This window comes from Triplophysa dalaica, chromosome 23 (genome assembly GCF_015846415.1).
Source record: "Triplophysa dalaica isolate WHDGS20190420 chromosome 23, ASM1584641v1, whole genome shotgun sequence".
In the NCBI taxonomy this organism is placed as follows: Eukaryota; Metazoa; Chordata; class Actinopteri; order Cypriniformes; family Nemacheilidae; genus Triplophysa; species Triplophysa dalaica.
Window position 1 is genome coordinate 5,282,188 of NC_079564.1, and position 18,338 is coordinate 5,300,525.

General features: G+C 38.2%; 2 protein-coding genes and 1 long non-coding RNA gene across 6 annotated transcripts in view; 2 read left to right on the forward strand and 1 right to left on the reverse strand.

Moving 5' to 3' along the window:
- The first annotated feature begins 75 nt into the window (after window positions 1–75).
- Window positions 76–4,800, forward strand: vim (vimentin). Its single transcript, XM_056738338.1, has 9 exons — window positions 76–630; window positions 1,279–1,339; window positions 1,993–2,088; window positions 2,270–2,431; window positions 3,364–3,489; window positions 3,585–3,805; window positions 3,934–3,977; window positions 4,231–4,307; window positions 4,383–4,800. Exons 1-9 carry the CDS (start codon window positions 98–100, stop codon window positions 4,416–4,418), a joined length of 1,356 nt encoding a protein of 451 aa, XP_056594316.1. The 5' UTR covers window positions 76–97; the 3' UTR covers window positions 4,419–4,800.
- Window positions 480–6,219, reverse strand: LOC130413263 (uncharacterized). The gene is made up of 4 exons (XR_008905467.1): window positions 6,174–6,219; window positions 3,632–3,782; window positions 1,935–2,097; window positions 480–619 (listed from the first exon to the last, which is right to left on the reverse strand). It is a non-coding gene; the product is annotated as an uncharacterized LOC130413263 (long non-coding RNA).
- A 123-nt stretch (window positions 6,220–6,342) lies between these two features.
- pde1ca (phosphodiesterase 1C, calmodulin-dependent a) overlaps window positions 6,343–18,338 on the forward strand; it is a 71,763-nt gene continuing 59,767 nt past the window's right edge. For 2 of the 4 annotated variants that reach the window (XM_056738267.1, XM_056738269.1), the window contains exon 1: window positions 13,917–14,025. In XM_056738267.1, the coding sequence (XP_056594245.1) occupies window positions 13,932–14,025 (94 nt within the window). In that variant the 5' untranslated portion in view covers window positions 13,917–13,931. Of the gene's footprint in view, window positions 6,388–13,916; window positions 14,026–16,547; window positions 16,846–18,338 lie in introns of those variants that run through there. The other 2 variants (XM_056738270.1, XM_056738268.1) reach the window with 2 other exon arrangements.

Sequence of the window (18,338 nt, forward strand, 5' to 3'; positions counted from 1 at the left end):
GTTGAGGGTCGTCGGTTCCCAGTAGTTGGAAAAAGTAAAAGTAAGAAACCACCCAAGAAACCACTTTAAGAAAACACCCAAACCACAGGATTAAAACATGGCAAGCCGAACAACCTCATCTTCTTATAAAAGGATCTTCGGTGGGGAGCGTCCAGCAATGACTCGACCCACTTATTCGAGCCGCCAGTACGGCAGCCCGGTGCGTGCATCATCGCGCGTCTCCTACAGCGTCTCCTCCGCTCCTCCATCCATGTACATGTCCAGGAGCGCACGAATGCGCAGCAGCGCGCCCATGCCTAGACTCTCCACGGACACTCTGGATTTCGGGGTCGCTGACGCCATCAACACCGAGTTTAAAACCAACCGAACCAATGAAAAAGCGGAGATGCAGCACCTCAACGACAGGTTCGCCAGTTACATAGATAAAGTTAGGTTTCTGGAGCAGCAGAATAAGATCTTGATCGCCGAGCTGGATCAGATGAAGGGCCAGGGCAAGTCCCGGGTCGGAGATATGTACGAGGATGAGATGAGAGAACTGCGGAGGCAGATGGACCAGCTCACCAACGAGAAGGCCAGAGTGGAAGTGGATCGAGACAACCTGGGAGAGGACATCGAGCGCCTTAAAGAAAAGTATGTTGATTATTGTGCAAACAGACAAAAACTAGATTAAAAGTTTAAAATATGTCATATCTTATAAATCACAAGTGGGTATACATTTATCACTACTATATTTATCTCACATGTCTACAAACGTATTTTTCTCTTATTTTATTAAAAAAGAAAGATCTCAAACACACATTAAAAAATGAAAATCACTTGTATTAATAAAATGCATTAAACTAACTATAATGGGATCCATATCGACATCCATCCAACTGTATTTTAATAATGGATTTATATTATAAAATTGCATTTACTGGAAGGCATGCAAAAATAAATAATGCATTATTTATCTTTGCATGTCCTAGAGCAAAGTCTTAATATTTTAATTGAACTGAAAGATGTAGATGAAACGCCTAGATTTTAATAGGCTAATTTAGGAATAAGATAGATGATTCTGTATAGGGCGGAGTTTTCTCCCACTGTTTACCATATTTTTTTCTTAAGTTAAATTTACAAGAAATTGTTGAAAAGATTTGGCTTTACATAAAGGAAGTAAGGAGATGAAATGTAATTGTTTTGCTCACGAGATGTTGGAATGCAGTGAGAACAATGTGCATTGGCTTGGCTGTTTTGTAAAGGGTGTGGCTCACGCTGTGATGCTCTTATCACTTTCAGACTACAAGAAGAGATGCTTCAAAAGGAGGATACTGAGAACACTCTGCGGAGTTTCAGACAGGTTTGTGTCTTTATCTTCTGTTTGGATCCGCAGAGATAAAACGGCTATTGTTAGAAATTCAGGTGATCGATTTTAGACTTGTATCTGCTGTTAATTGAAACCTATCTTGGGATACCAAAACTGTTCTACATCAGTTATGTTGTGTTAGTTTACAATGTTTGCAAATCACAACCAAACATAACCATCTAAATAGCCTCACAATAAAAGGGACAGGGTGGGCTCTGGTTTGGTGTTAGACACAGACGGCTCAACAGAGAGCTTTGTCTGCCTGTGCGGTCATGACAAAGCAGAGTGTTGTACGGATGGGAGGGGTCAGTGTTAGGGGACACGGTGGGCATCGACTTGGGTGGATGTGTGTGTGCACGCATTATAATGCATCTGCCATTACCAGCTGTAGCTCTACAAACAATAAGCAGCAGGCAAGCTATTGTTATTCGACAGAATTAACACCTAATGAGATTTGAGCACGAAGAAAAAAAAGTTGAGAAAGGGAACTCTTGACGTTGGGAAGGAAATACAATTTCAGTGATATTATTAAGAACCACATGCATTTCCTTTATAACATTGTGTGAGGAGTTTACGTGAAACATCTTACATTTATACATACAGAGCTGAGATTTGTTTGTTATTTTCTTAATGCGTCTTGCTCGCAGGATGTTGACAACGCCTCTCTTGCTCGTCTGGATCTGGAGAGAAAAGTGGAGTCCTTGCAGGAGGAGATCGCTTTCTTAAAGAAACTCCACGATGAGGTTCGACCACTTTGACAGCGAATACATTGGGATAAAACATTGCTTTAGAATCAGATCATGGCGACTCTGAAATTTAAAAATTCTGATGTTTTTTTGCATGTGAATCACACAAATTACTGTTCAAATGCAGTATATCAGATGCAATATACAGTAATGGGCCTTTCCACTCATTTTTCTGCAGGAAATTGCCGAGATGCAGATTCAGATCCAGGAGCAGCATGTGCAGATTGATATGGAAGTGGCCAAGCCTGACCTCACCTCTGCACTCAAAGATGTTCGCCAACAATACGAGACCCTGGCTTCCAGAAACCTCCAGGAGTCTGAGGACTGGTATAAAACCAAGGTCTGTCTATCGACTTTATCATGTGTATTATTTTTCTATCACATTAAAATTTCCTTCGTTGAGTTACATTATCATATCACTTTTTCTCCTAGTTAGAAATTAGATTAAATTAAGATTAGGATTAATTAAATTGACAAATTATGCAAAAATCACACCAGAGAACTTCATCTTGCAAATCTCGCAAGCTACGAAGGATCAGCCTCTGAGAAGAAAATGGGAGACAATTCACTTATTGCAAGTGTCAATCATCTGTTGATGGTAGTTATGGTGAAGCACTGTAGTAAAACAGAAAGTTATGTTTAAAGAATGAATGTGACAGGTTAGTTTCCGAAGACACAGCAGATGGTTGATGCAGAGACTTCTGTGGATCTAGACACCATCTGCTTCACTGTGTCAGTATTGATCATCACAATGAAGTGATTCCAAAAATAAATTGAGCAAAGTCACACATGTCATAGAATTAGTGATGGTAAACTAAATGCCAAAGCTTTTAAAGGTCCATTGTATGAAATTTAGGGGCACCTAGTGGTGAGGTTGCGAAATACAACCTACGGTTCACTTCCCCGCTTGCCCCTCCCTTTCAAAGCACCACAGTGGCTGATATAGAACTAAGATGTAGTCGCGATTTCGCTTCTTTGCCGATGGAGATAACGTTTTTATGAGACGAGCTCTGTAGAGCAGTTTGTCCATTAAGAAACAACATGACGAGTTCCATGTATGAGTACCAAGTATGTAGATAGAAATAGGTCATTCTAATGTAATAAAAACATAACGCTTCATTATGTAAGGTCTTTATTCACCTCTGAAGATATAGTTATGCATATTGCATTTCTGTCAATAGATCCTCCCAAAAATGACACACTGGACCTTTAAATCTGTCTGAGCACGGTTTATTGTGCAAATTTAATCTCACTTTCTCCCACTTTCTGCAGTTTGCTGACCTGTCCGAAGCTGCTGCTCGTAACAACGATGCCATTCGTCTGGCCAAGCAAGAGGCCAATGACTACCGCCGTCAGCTACAATCTCTTACCTGTGACTTAGAAGCTGTCAAAGGAACCGTGAGTACAGGAAAATGATTAAGTATTATTACTTTTTTATAATTTTTTGTATCATATGATGTCCTATGTTACCAATCAATTATTGATCTTCTCAGAATGAGTCCATGGACCGTCAGATGAGAGAGATGGAGGAGAACTTTACCGTGGAGGCAAACGGATACCAGGACACCATCGGACATCTTGAGGACGACATCAGAAACATGAAGGATGAGATGTCCCGTCATCTTCGTGAATACCAGGATCTTCTGAATGTCAAAATGGCCTTGGACATTGAGATCGCCACCTACAGGAAGCTGCTGGAGGGAGAGGAGAGCAGGTGGGTTTTTTCTTAAAACGTTTTAATATTTAATGTTATTCGTGGGATTGTCATATTTTATGTAAAAATGGAGTTAAAAGATAGGATTTTTTTAAGAATTTTAAGATTTTCTCTTTGTTTGTCTCTAGGATCACCATGCCTTTGCCCCACCTCGCATCATTATCCCTGCGAGGTACAAAGCGTTTGTACCAACTACATCCTTGTGTAGTTATCTTAGAGTTGTGTTGAGAGAATAATTATTATTTTAAAGCACTATAATGGAATATGTATTGAACAGATAAAGAAAGAATAGCAGGACAAAGTAAAAAAAAAAATTAAGTTCTACCGTATTTTGTAAATTTATATCTATGTATACATTTTTATCTAATTTATAAATCTATACATGTATAGGTAAATATGTATACATATATCTATTCTGCCTGCAGAGTCCATGAAGGAAACCAAACCTTTCACTGACACTAAGAAAGTGGTGATCAAGACCATCGAGACGAGAGACGGACATGTAAGTGACATGAACATCATAGACCATTGTAAGATATTATTTACAGTCGATGACCTTTGACCTCTCATTCTTCAGATAATTAATGAGTCGACCCAAAATGACCTGGAATGAGCTGCAGAAGAGGCTCTGACCACTAGAGGCAGCAGAGAGCTGAACACTGGCATAGACTAAAGAGGTTAAAGTCGTTTCTTTTCGTTGTTTCTGTTGAAAGTAAAAAAGAACAGCTTTAAAGTGCCTTTTTTGCATTGCTACGTTAGAAAAGTATGTTGATAGAGCTGAAAACACACTGTAGGCCACTGAGTAAACCAGCGTTTTTTGGGTTTATGTTTACCACGATGTCTGTAGTTTACACTGTTGAAGACCACAGCAATACTGCTGCAAACTTTCTGTTTTGTATTATTGCGGTTGACCAAAAACTTGAGGAGCTTGTGTTTCTTAAGAAGACCAAACTGTCAACACATTTCCGCAAATCAAATAAACCTTTAAAATAACATGTCGTTTGTTGCCTATCATTGATATCATTCTCTATATGCACCATTTGTATCTCATTATATTTAATCAGTAATGAATCATGAATGTTAATCTGTTTTTGTTGGTTTCATTTAGGGTGGGAAGCAAAGTACAAAGATTGGGCATTTTAGGCATTTGGTACTGTGGTCGGATAAGGATATTAAATGGAATTCAGTTCAAGTCCGGAATTTCTTAGCAGTGTTACATTGTAAAGAAATCACAAAAATAAGAAAAGTATTCATGTATATATAATACACACACAATTACATTGTATAAAAACACAAAAAGAGGAAAAGTATTTGTGTATAATACATACAGAACACACCAGTGTTGGGTAAATTACTCTGAAAAAGTAATTAATTACTAGTTACTCATTACATATTCAATAGTGTAATTAGATTACTGTCCAAATTACTCTGTCCAAAAAGTATTTAGTTACTCATTACTAATTACTTTTTATATCCTACATCAACCTTGATTAGTTAAATAGGTGTATCAAGGATTGACATGAAACTGCTTATTTAATTAATTCAAATAAATATTATTATTAACTGACCAAAGTATTACAAATATGAGAATTATACATTAAAGCACAGATTTTAAAGTATGACTTTGAATTTTGATGTCAATTTCACTATAGCACACGCATACATTTCACAAAGTATTTAGTTTAATTACATCAAAAGTAACTGTAATTAAATTACAGAAAACATATGAGTAATCCCTTACTTTACTTTTTCAAGGGAAAAGTAATTAAATTACAGTAACTAATTACTTAGTAACTAGTTACACCCAACACTGGAACACACGCACGCGTACACACATATTAAACCAACTCAATTGTATTTAAACATTCACTTTAAAATATTTAAAGATTTGTCTTTAAATGTAAAAATTGTATACGATTAAGACACCTCTAACATTTGTCTACACATTAGTATGGGACTGTCCGGGAAACGCCACAAGAGTTTAAAATGTGTTTAGTCCAAATCCTTTCCTCGTCTGCCCTCTAGTGGACATTTAAAACTCCACATGTTACTTGAGTGAGTGTTTATGTGGATTACCGTTTACACTTTAAATGTTAAACTTTTCACCTTTTAAAACTTAATTCATAACGTTTCCCATTATGTCTGTACTGTTTGCGATGAAGTGTAATTGTGCTTTGGATAAAAGCGTCTGCTAAATGTAGCTGCTTTGCAACTAATTTTGTTATGCTAAACTGAAAGCTTTGAGGTAATAACTTTGAACACACGATTAGAAACGATTTAAGGATATTTTCTTTCCAGTTTAAAACATGAAGTTATATGTTAGAAAAAATCTTTTGAGAAGTTAGTCAAGCTCTTTTCCCAAAATCACCTGAATCCCTAGGCTCTGCATGCATGCCCTCGGACAGACTGCTTGAGAGTATGACATAAGTATCGCGAGATGGATTTCAAACCAAACATAGTCTTCTGCTCTCGCGGTACTTAAGATCATATGACGATCAGTCTGCGCAGTTCCTTTTAGAGGAGTCCATATCAGGGAAGGGCACGTGACGTGATTAAGGCGCGAGTTCGAGGTTGAGAAATGGGTAAATATATATGTTTCTCCATTTCAAGCTCAATAGCTCATTGATTGAACGTGTAAATTTTAAAATTTAAGATGAAACACATCTACTTAATAAGCTTATAATTGAAATGCGGTGTGTGACAATATTACTCCTCGGTGAGACTTAATTCCACTTGCTGACATATAGTGACGTCATTTGATACATAAACCTCCTGAAAATGTATATGTGTTATATTATTCAACAGCATTTCATCCACGTGCCATTTATTTGACAGAAAGTTAGCACAAGCCCCCAATTAACTTAAACTAATCTAATTCAATTTCACAAATCCAAGTGGTACATGACTAACTAAACAAAGGGTTTATTTGCGAAAACAGAAAACGTTTACAAATTCACTCTTCAAATTTGTTGAACTATATCATGCAACTAGACATTTACATAATTTATGTGACCTATTATGGTACTAAATGTACATCCAGAAAGCACCTTGCTGTTTTTTATCCTTTATAGACAGAAAAAAGTTGTAAGAGTTAATACTTTCATGGACGTGTTGTAACAGTCATGGTGAGCTCTCTTTGAATTTATGCTCACTCAAAAGTCATACAAAGGGCAAATCATTGTATCATATTCCTAAGGATCCCGAATCCTTGATAGACGATTAAATGGTGAACTGCATGAAAACGTGCTAACCAACACGTCGCCGCAATATCTTCCTATCTGTCGCTGTGCTGCCAAATCCTAAACAAGACACATGAGAGCAGCAATCACTAGCTGTGCAATCACAGTGTGCTCCTAACACAACCCCATCGTGTCTGACCACCATGGGTTCATTGGAGGGTCTTTAGTTTTTTTGGGAATGTTTAACATGCAAGATCAGTGATATGCTGGCTACCTACAAACAAGGACAGCTAGGGTCGATTACGTAAGCTAACAACACAGTTGCCCTTCCATTGACGACAAAGCAGGTTAAAGCCGACAGACTCCAAAGTTTAATATCCATTAGAAAATTCAAGTCAATTTTGACCACTCAGGCTTTCAGGTCGTAGGTCGATGAAAAGTTGATGAGGTAGTTGTAGATATTAGGATACTGGAGGTCCGGAAATTTATCCGTTTCTTTATTTATACACATTAAAAGCACCCCTGGGGCATCCTAGGGATTTGTTATGTTTCATCTATTAAGTTTTCCTATGCACAGGTCTATGTCTTTTGAATTAAAGTGAATTAAAGTACATTGACTTGACATGCGGCCCTGATACTGTGTCTAACAACCTTTAGCATGGAAGTGTCTCTCTTGTGTTTGTTGATTCAGTTATTGTAGGGTCTAACAGCTGCCAAAATGTGCTGTCAAACCTTGATATTTTGTCTTGCAATGTTCCTACAATGCACTGCCACCATGTGGCTAAAGATTACTCTTGTCACACAGTTGACTGGTCAATCTCAACATTTTTGGTATTTTGATATAATGACCGCTCAAGCAACCACTTCTTGCTAGTCTCATATTTCTTTTTTCATATATAATATTACGAAAACTTTATTCGTGTATTATTTATTTGTGTAGGTAGCCATGTAATAATCTGAAAAAATGAGCAGGCGTAGGTCTTAATGACAGAATGAAGCCCTTCGGGGTGATGCAGGCTTTGATGGCCCTGTTGGGGATTGTTTTGCAATAAACACTGGTGGACTGTACTGCGCATTATCCTTTACCAGACAACAAAACCAAATGTCTTTATCTGGAAGCAATAAAGCGTCATTTAGGGCCTAGATTTTTTTATATAACAGCTTTTTTTATATAACAGAACTTCTTACTTCTTCAGTTTAAAGATGGGCGTAATGCAGTTCAAAGTAGGGAATAAGGGATTTCATGCATTCTGGCTTCTCATGCTTAACATTGTCAACTTATTAAAAAACAAGTTGGACGTATGACGTAGAATTTCTGTGCTTGATACACACCCCCAGCACTCAAACTTGTTTCAGAAAGTTTTTTATAAGTCTGGATCCCTGTTTCGTAATAGGGATCTTAATCCTTTTATTAGGCTTTTCAATTCTACCGGAAAAGAACGGCCACAGCAAGGCGATAGGAATGGCCCGCCTACGTGCCAACTGACGAAGAGGAAGACCCGCTTATCAAGATTATACTCATACATACTCTTCGAAGATCCTACGTATACAATGCTACTGTATAGGTATTCGCTCAACCGGATTTTGCCAAGTGGTTGATGTCCTCAGGGCAACATATTTTGTTGACCTAAGGACAACATTTTTATAGATAAATCCTAAACCCACAACCAACCCTAACCATAATTTACCCCTAAAATCTGAGGGAAATGATAAGTGAAAAACACTGGTCTAGAAGCAACCAATCCTGGTTGGAAGATTAAACCTAAAATCTGATTGATTGATTTAAATGTTGTGCCAGGGTCAACATGATGTTGCCCAGAAGATATAAACCACTTGGCAAAAACAGGAGAGCCATAGGTATACAAGATTAAAATGAGATTGGCAGAAATTGTGAGTTATAGCCGATCTTAAATAACCAAATAATTAATGAATTTTGCCATTTTTAGCTGTAGTAAACACTCACAAATCTGTGTTCTGTTAAACTGCCTAATGGTTAATAGTAAACAGTTTGTGCCCAGATGTATTTACGTAATAACCTTAGTTACTAAAGTGTTATGGTTTACTGTGCCCTGTACTTTATTTCACTCAAATGCTGTGATTTGCTCAGGAAGTGGTTATGAATCAGTGACCTTGTAGTTAGTTGAGAGGTCAGACCTTTAAGGCAGAAAAATGGAGATTTTAATCTTCTGTTAAGACCCATGGTCAGTGTGAAATGAATGTATTGAAAAACTGTACTTGAAACCTGCTTTAAGCCAGATACCAGAAGTACCATTTTTTTCCCAGGTTCAAGAGGTTTAGCTTTGCTTCTGGCCAAAGTCTTAGGTCACATTAGTAGGAAGGAAGGAGGCTCAGTAGGGGCTCTAAGCTGCCATTAGCAAAAATTATTCCGATTTTTGGCATTCTGCTTAATGTACAATATACTGTGTAGTAGGCTGCCTGGTGTTTCTTTTAACATATTGCATATGAAACCACAGAGCTCTAAAGTTGAACGCTTTGCAATGTGAAGTGTTAGTCACTGTGTGTTCTTGTTGTATTCATTACCCTTAAAGATGCTGTGTTATTTTCTGCAGGATCTATTGACCGAAATGCAATATAATATACATACTGTAACTATATTTTTACAGGTGTATTATAAAGACTTTGCATAAATCAACTGCATAAATCATAACGCTTCATTAGGTAATCTCCACCCTCACCACTAGATGCTGCTAAAATCTCCACATTGCTTCTTTAAAATATTTGACTGATGACATGGTTGCACTAATTTTAAGTTGTATTAAGGTAGCTTGTCAGAAAAAAATCTTTAAAAAGAAAACAACTTGATTAAGAAGACCCATTTGAATTATATTTACATTTGCACATCTCTGATATGGAATACGATGGAAAGCTTCATTAAGCTTTATTCATGTTTAACATGCATTGTCCCTAATTAAGATGAGTGTTTCTGCCCAACTTCTTCTTCTCCGTGATACAGGGGCTAATAGCTGGGGATGAGCCTTTAATGACTGTGGTGCTTGTCGAAACGCTGGTTTTCTTGTGTGACTCTCAGCTATGAGAGCCGAATTAATTGCTGTGCTCAGGCGGGCCGGCGTAATCAGAGAAGCATTATAATTGAGTTCTGCCGTCTGATTATAATACAAAAGAGAGCTGTCTGTTTTACATACTTGTTTTGTTAAAATGCATGTCGGGATTTCAATAAATAAGAGTTTAACTTGTTGAGCATTGCATCTGTTATGTGGTCTGCTGTCTGATTTGTTCTAGGAACATGTATGATACGGTCTGATCCTGTAAACCTTTTTTAGTTATATCATTCTTAAATGCATTGCATTCAAAAAAACCTTAAGCTAAGGAGACTTAAAAAAATCAACTTTGTTACAGCTGTTGGATGAATGTGGATAGCACAGCTCAGATTTACAACAGCGATTTAACATATTGGAGCAAAATAATTGGTCTTGGAAGAATGTGATGTGAAATCTTTGACGCAAAATGGCAGACTTTTCGCCCAATCTCTTTGGAAATTGTGCTGTGTTGTCATAGAGAGAGCAAGGCTGTATCGCACATTGATGATCTTGACTTTGTGACTAACAAAGCAGTCTGTATTTGTGTGTGCATTTCTCAGAAAGTCTTTTGGAAAGAAGTAACATTTGATGGCGACTTGGTATTAAATTGTTTAGATTTCTGCTGGAATGTTCTTGAGACGTGTATGTCACAGATTGAACACAGATGATACAAGTGGCCCACAATTCACTCATTGACTTAAAGACAGACTTTGACCGAAGACAGTAGAATTAGACAGTAGATTGTTTGTCATCTCATTCAAGCCCTTTTCCAAGTCAAAAATATTATTCATTAAATATCATTATCATTTTCATATGAAATGTATGAATTAACCTGACTTTATTAGATTAAACCAAGAAAACAAAAGGTTTAGATGATGTAAAATAATACGATACATAGCAATTTTTTACAGTGACCCCAAATGTTGCAATGTTACGAAGGTATTCAAATTGGGCATTAAAATCGACATCAGATGAGATGTGGAGGTGTCTAAGAGTACCGAGGTGGGCTGGATAGATCCACACATCGCAGACTCTGCAGAAGACCCACAATGCACTTTGTGCCCATTACCAGCATTTAAACCAGCTAGATTGTCCACTTGAACCTGACACGCAGCTTTCAGCAGTTCGGTCATACAAACCATTGAAAAAGACACCCGATGCCACGGGCTCGGCAAAGCATGTCAGAAGCTATAATGTGTTGGTTTATGTGGCTTTTGTGAAGTGATAGCGTTCATGTTGTTCACACTGGGATGAGCAGGTAACCAGAGCCGGACGTGTCAATGTAGAGTCAAGCGCTTCTCCTCCTAGCTTCTTAAACATTCATGAGTGCAATAAAAACGTTTTGGTGATCTTAAATGAAAATTAGCGTGTTACTTTACGCCTTTACTTTGTTTTGTGTTTACAGGCGATTTAAAAAGACATTAAAAGTTCAGACGGCTGTGATAAGATGGTAGTGATACAGGAGTGATGAGCCGATAAGACGCGATGCCAAGATCTTTAGATTGTCTAAACAATCTAAAAAAGTCTAAACAAAATCTTTATTGCTCAGAGGTCACTCGTCACTTAAGAGCTTAACAGATCTTGCCTTTTCTGCTTAAGCTCATTGTTAACTAGGATGAAGATTTGAGAAATATAAAAGATCTCACTGGTCATTTATCTGTATACAGGCTTATTCACGACAGTCACCTTTCCAAACAAAATGTAACAGATCACACAGGCTCTGGAGTGCTTACATTAAGGCATGTAACATGTTGCGGAACCTCAAAAGTACCTTTTTAACGTGTGAGCGCTGTGTTTGGTTGTCATGGAAAACCGTGAGCCTGGAGTCCTGGGTGGAGTTTTGTGGACTATGGTCTTTTCAGAGTCAGATAAACCAAGATTTTTTTGCTTCACTTACTCAGGGACAGTGAAGATAGTCTGCTCGAAAAAGTCCTTGAGGTTTCTCTCTTTCTGAAAAGCGTTCTTTCAGAGCACATGACCCTGGTTTTTCTTTCAATCATTGCATTTTTTCGAATGAATCGGTGAAGTTTAATCTGGCCTTGAATGCAATAACTTTCCAAATAGATGTGAAAATGGGATATGAAACTTGGCTGCTGATTAAATTTCTATTAAATAATTGCGATTATGGCAAATAATTGTATGTTTTAAAGCTTTCACAATATAATTAAATGACAATTCATTTATTGAATAAGGGAAAGATATACTTGTGTGAAAATTTTGTCAAATAAATGATATTATTTACTTGAACGTGATCAATAAAACTAGATATGAGGGTCTTGCTGTGTAGATGCAACAAGTCTGGAAACGAAAAACAAATCAACAAACAATCACAATGCAAATACAACTGAAATGATGGAGAAATGTTATTTTAATGTAACAGTGACCACGATTACATGGTTGTCCGTCATCAAATTATTTGCCTTTTTAATAAGTAAGCTAATATTACGATTAAGGTGATGATATGAGTTGCTTTAAGAATATACTTTTGTACATGTTCGATTAATGGCATAGATCATTATAGACCTAAGCGACGCCGTTCGATGTTCCCCACATAATTTCATGGATTGTCTTCGCCATGGTACCACATACAGTTTTATTTATTTTCTAGAAGTGTTGGCATCTTTCTTTTTTCCAGTTCATACCAAAAATGTGCTTTCTTACTTGAAGCCATATTGTTTGCCGTAAAGCAAAACGGCTGTCCTCTGCCATGCTTGTGTGTAACATGTTGCAAAGTGCCTGTAATAGTGCGATTAAGGTGTACATGTATATACCACACTTCGAAAATGCGACTAAAATAGGAGTGCTCAACCCATCTTAATTCGATTTGTGTTTACTACGATTATGAGTTTAGACGGATTAAGCTAATGAAACAGCTGTTTACATGGTCCATTCTTAATCAGATAGTTGTCTTAATGGTTTATTGTTTTCCATGTAAACTTGGTTGGTGATTGCAGATCAAGGACAGTGGATGTTACATGCAGACGATATACTCCAGACTAAGGATTCGCAATGATTGCGGTTATCTGAAATAATTATCTGAAATACTGACGATGCGTTGTTATATTTTTGTTTGGGTTAAATACTACACGTCCAAATGTAACGATGAGTGGTCACCATTGAGAAATCTGAATGCTGATTATTTGAAAATGATTTGCATTTTACATCTGATTATTTGCTGTTACATTCACTGTCGCTGTCCTACGGTTCAGTGGTTAGAGCATGGCGCTTCATTAATTAAGTGTCTAATTTCAGCTAAACTATACGGTACTTATATATCTATGGTTTTTTACATTTATTAATTTGGCAGACACTTTTATCCAAAGCGACTTACAAGAAGGAGAGCATATAAAGATTTTGTAAACATAGTAAACAGTACCTTTAGTTTACAAGGCCATGCTACTAGGAGGATAAAAGCTGGAGTAAGCAAAGGAGATATTCTTTTTGCATAGTTCCTGTCAATTAACTTTCAATATGTAGAAAACTCTGTTTCTGCAAAACATTTCCTTTTGGGTTTCACAGAAACCATGAGAATCATCCGGGTTTGGAAATGAGCTGAGTGTAAGTAACAAAGAACCATCCCTTTAATAACAGCATTGACATCCGATTCAGCAAGGGACGACATCCATCCCTCATTTCTCTCTCTTTGTGACTTCAGAGATTAAAGGTGTGTGTAAATTTTCATAAGTGTTAAGAAACGGATATGTGTACGTCTATAAATAGTGCAAGGGTGCAAACAAACACGTGCATGTGTGTGGTAGAGCAAGAGAGAGAGAAATGCAGAATCATCACTCCTAGATTTTAATCGCGGCAGGGCTTTAAAGCAGGTGTTTCTGGGTAATCACGCTGTACTTTGGTCTCTGCTATCTTTGCAGGTGTGGGGGGGGGTTGATGAACAGGTGCTCAAAGACACAGCTGATCTGGGAGAGCTCCATAAACTCAACACGGCAAGCATGCTGGATCACGTTGCAGCCACGTCCGTTAGGTATACATCCATACACCAGCAACAGCACGTGCTTTGTTTTAATACAGCGTGAACAGGTAAACATCCCCAAAGAGCTCTGTAAGATTGGACTTATAGAACTAATTATTACCATGAGCCAGCTGTATCTGAACACCTCACACAGGATGGTCTCCTTGCCTCTTTTTTAAGAGAACATAGACCTAGGCAATATCATTTTTGTTTAAATGCTCTCATCTGATTTCGATCTGACACCTGCTGACACCATAGGGGAACATAGTGAAAACAGATCGCAGCAATAAGACTCCAATATGAAGAAACCAGTATATTTTTGTGGTTGCCAAGGGACTTTTATTTTGTTTTGCCAAGGGAGTTTTTTTGCTTCATAAGACCGGACCACTCACGTGTACAGCAAAATATTTTTTTAGACTTTTTAATTGTGTATATTGTATTATCAATTGTGCAAATAGGATTCGGCTGATGCTTTTATCCAAAGTGACTAATTATTAGTAATATGGCATTTCACATTAACTTCAGTGAGACATTGGTAAAACAACCATAATAACTACGATTTTTGGTTACCAGCATATTTGCAAATTAACCGGGTGAACACAATCGCTTCTCTCATTTCTGACGACATCAGTAATATTCAAACAGGAGTTCAAAATTGCCTCTACAGCAGTATAGGATCATCCAATGAGAGCCTCAGTACCGGAAAACAACTCCAGAACATTCTCTAGACATCTGTGCATTTATTCTTTTTGAGAATATTATTGAAAAGCACTATTGAATGCAGGACTGGAAGTGTAATTCTGTAAGTAATACAGAAGGCATATGCCTCGGTTTGTGTACGTGCAGCTTTCAAGGTGCTAATCATTGAGTGAATTAAAGTGCCAAAGGGTTGTAACGTAAAACCGGTGAATGCTCTTCAAACCAAAATGAGATCAGTCCTTTTTAAAAGACCGTGTTAGAGGAAGAACTAGTCTATACAATGCATATATGAGAAACACCTAATTGTAATAAATTCAGATTTGACTTCTTTTTTGAAGCTGCTAGCGTCTGTTTTACAATATAATCCTATGAGTAAACCGTGTTTTCAAAAAACGTCCTGAGCGCTTATTTAAACGCCAGCGCCGGCGTCTTTTTCTGCAGCTCAGAGCGACTTTTCAGGTTGAAAAAAGTTCCTTGTTCACAGTTAACCAATGATAGAGACCTGTCGTTTCCATAATAACATGCAAGGAACGTGATTGGTCGAGAAGGCTCAAGCTCGGAAAAATAAAATGGCGGCTGAAATGCCCGTTGGAGCATAGTTTTGTATAAATGTAAGTTTAATTTTCACTCTCAACAACTTCTGATTGCATCTTTAGCGAGAAATTTTTATTATATTTTTTACATTTGTGATTAGTTATCGCAAAGAAGCTCTCTGTTTATAATTCAAATAGACTTCTGTTACACTGCCTATATGTTTCTCGGGCCGCCTTCATGCACAGATGCTGCTTCCGAAGTCATGGCGTTCGGCTGCTATTTGTAACCAAACGCTGCCAGCCTTTTCTTGTCAAAAAAGAAGTCAAGTCTGAGGACAGCCTTAGGTGCTATATACCACCGCTTCCATATAAAGAGCCTGTTAAGCCCCTGTATGGTTCTTCAGCGGCTTTATATAGCACCTCAGTCATCCCAAAGAATCACTGAACCTTTGAAAAACCTCTGAAGAACCAAGAGATAGTTCTATATAGAACTTAAAGTGGTTCCCCTAAGATTACTAGCCAAGAACCACTTTCAGTGCTATTTATAGCACCATTTTCTCTTTTAGTCAGGACTTTTTAGACTCAAGTATGTACACAATCATACAGTAGTTTGTTTATTCTGCCATTGTGTGGTTCTGTATGTACAGTATTAATAGTTCTTGCGATATGATATCTGTAAAGAACCAACACAATCTCATGCCTGGTTGTAACTATTTTACAAGGTGGCTAATTTGTATGAATTTGAAACATCTTGTTCGTATATTTAACTATGTAACTGTAGAAAAAACTATTTCTCATAAAGCCTTATTCCCTTTTAAAGCACATTTTAAAATACAACCTTGCTAGAAGCGTTTAAAGGTTCACGGTGTTAGATAGAGTTGAACTAGAAACCATAAACAGTAAATGTAACTCAGAATTGGTCCTGCGAGGTAGTTTCTCTGAGTATGTAATTGTTCGTTTTTATTGTTTATACCCCAAGGCCCTCTACAAGCATCTGTTAAGCTAACTCTTGCAACATTTCTGAGTTTTGTTTAAACATCGTAAAAAGGATTTGTGCCGGGGTAAACATGCACGACGTCACACATTCGCTGGTGCTTGTAAACACTCGCCCACATGTACAGTCACAACACATATGTAGGAGCCACAAACTAAACATTAGTTTCACTGAGAGAGAGAGAGAGAGAGCGTGCACACTACAGCAGTGGGAAGGGTCACATTGTGTATGGGAGGGGTAGAGCAAGGCAGAGAGAAAGAGAAGGAGAGAAACATCTCCCATTTGTGTTTATTCTCTGTACAGTGTATGACAGGCAGCCAACCCAGAAAGATCTAAAGAAAGGACGCTCGAGAGACTTTTACGGACGGGATGTGGTCCCTAAAGGACATGTCAAGCCTGTGACTTCTTTGCCTAATGATCTTTGATGTCTCTGCTCAAAGGGCACTTTCTCACCTGAGGAGTCCGCTTTTAGTAGTCCGTCCCCGCACGAACGGAAGACTCGTTCCTCACGAAGCTCCAAGATGTCAGAGCTGAGCTCTAAAAAACAAGGATTTAAAAAATGCCGGAGTGCCACTTTCAGCATCGATGGCTTCAACTTCACTATCGGTGAGAACAGCTGGTCAGGTGTGCGTGGGCAGTTGTGGGCAACACTGATTTGTATGTGTGTTTGTGAGACACAAAGAGCACGCTGTTGCTTTGAGCAGTGTGGTTTAAGTCCAGATTTCAATTTTCTTTTTGGATATTAAATAAAATAAGTCTTTGCTTTTGTCGTTGTGTATGCTTGAAGGTTTCATGTAAACTTTACAAGGTTTTGGTAAATTGCTTCAAGACACTTCGAGACGCCTTTCTTGCATTTAGACGCTTTCCTCCTGGTGCGTCATAGTAGCATGAAAGCCGCGAAGTGATAAGAGACACTTTTAGTCGAGTCTCTCAGGGTTTCCCTCAGCGAGTCGCCTCAAGTACAATTACAGTACGTAAGAACTACTTTTGTACCGATATGTAAATTTGGCCGATAATGATAACCGATAATTTTTAACACTTGATGCCGATAATCGATATATTGGCCAATATACAGTATCTAAATATTAAAATATTTTTTTTTGAGATTGAAACAAAAGAAAAACAACGAAAACAAGGTTACCATTAGTTCTCATTTTTCCGTTCATGTACAAAGCCTACTTCTACTATGCTGTATACAACTGAAGTGGTTTAACCAGAGAACATGATTCATCATTTATCGGACATAATTTATCTGTCTAAATTTAATTATCGTCCGATACCGATAGCACAAAAAAATGACCATTTATTGGCAGAAACCGATATGGCCGATAATGTATCCTTCATCTCTACTTTTTTCACAAAATGACTCACTAGGCTCTGTGTTCTTCCAAATCCTGAGCTCTTTTATCACCCTGTCAGATAGTGAAGGACACAATATCAGAATGTAGAGATAAAAGAGGCAAAACAATCGGTCCTCGAATGTGGATGGCGTGACGTGACAATTATTGTGGGGACATTGGATGGCGGTGATTATTTCTAACAGTTCAAAGGCTTGTATAACAGACACAATCAGAAGATGAAGAACTGAACTGGTGCTGAAGTCGTACATCAGCCATGTCTGTGGTCACGTGATCAATTAGAGTCGCTTCAAACCTGTGGGTTTAATTTCTCTCGATGAGTCCAATTCTCACCGGGACCAGTGTTTATCATAAAAGCCGAAGCCTACACAAACAGTCACGTTTTTAACCCTCATCGGGCCTAAAGGCTTTTCTCTCGTGGATCTCCAATGCTGCCTGCACGATTATCGTTTCCATGGTCACCGGCGGAGGCAGGATGTGATGTCACGACCTAGTGATGCTTACCTCTGCATGAAAAACAACCCGTCTCTACCCTATAGTGCTGTCATTATGTGGAGGGGGCCAGGACGCCCGGCGGGGCCTCATTAAAGCACCTGTTGAATAGTCACCAAAGCTCCTGGGTCAGGTGCATGGTCTACATGGAGAACTAAAGGGGCGAGGAGATGGAAACAGGGGTCTTTTCCAGCTACCTGGCAGGAGGTGTGGGTGACGTTGTGTGCCGGTGGCGATTCTGTCATCAGC

Coding starts and splice junctions, on each gene's coding strand:
- vim (XM_056738338.1), top strand. CDS start 98: ATGGCAAGCCGAACAACCTCATCTTCTTATAAAAGGATCTTCGGTGGG. Junction 2,432..3,363: donor AGGACTGGTATAAAACCAAG/GTCTGTCTATCG, acceptor CACTTTCTGCAG/TTTGCTGACCTGTCCGAAGC. Junction 4,308..4,382: donor TCGAGACGAGAGACGGACAT/GTAAGTGACATG, acceptor CTCATTCTTCAG/ATAATTAATGAGTCGACCCA.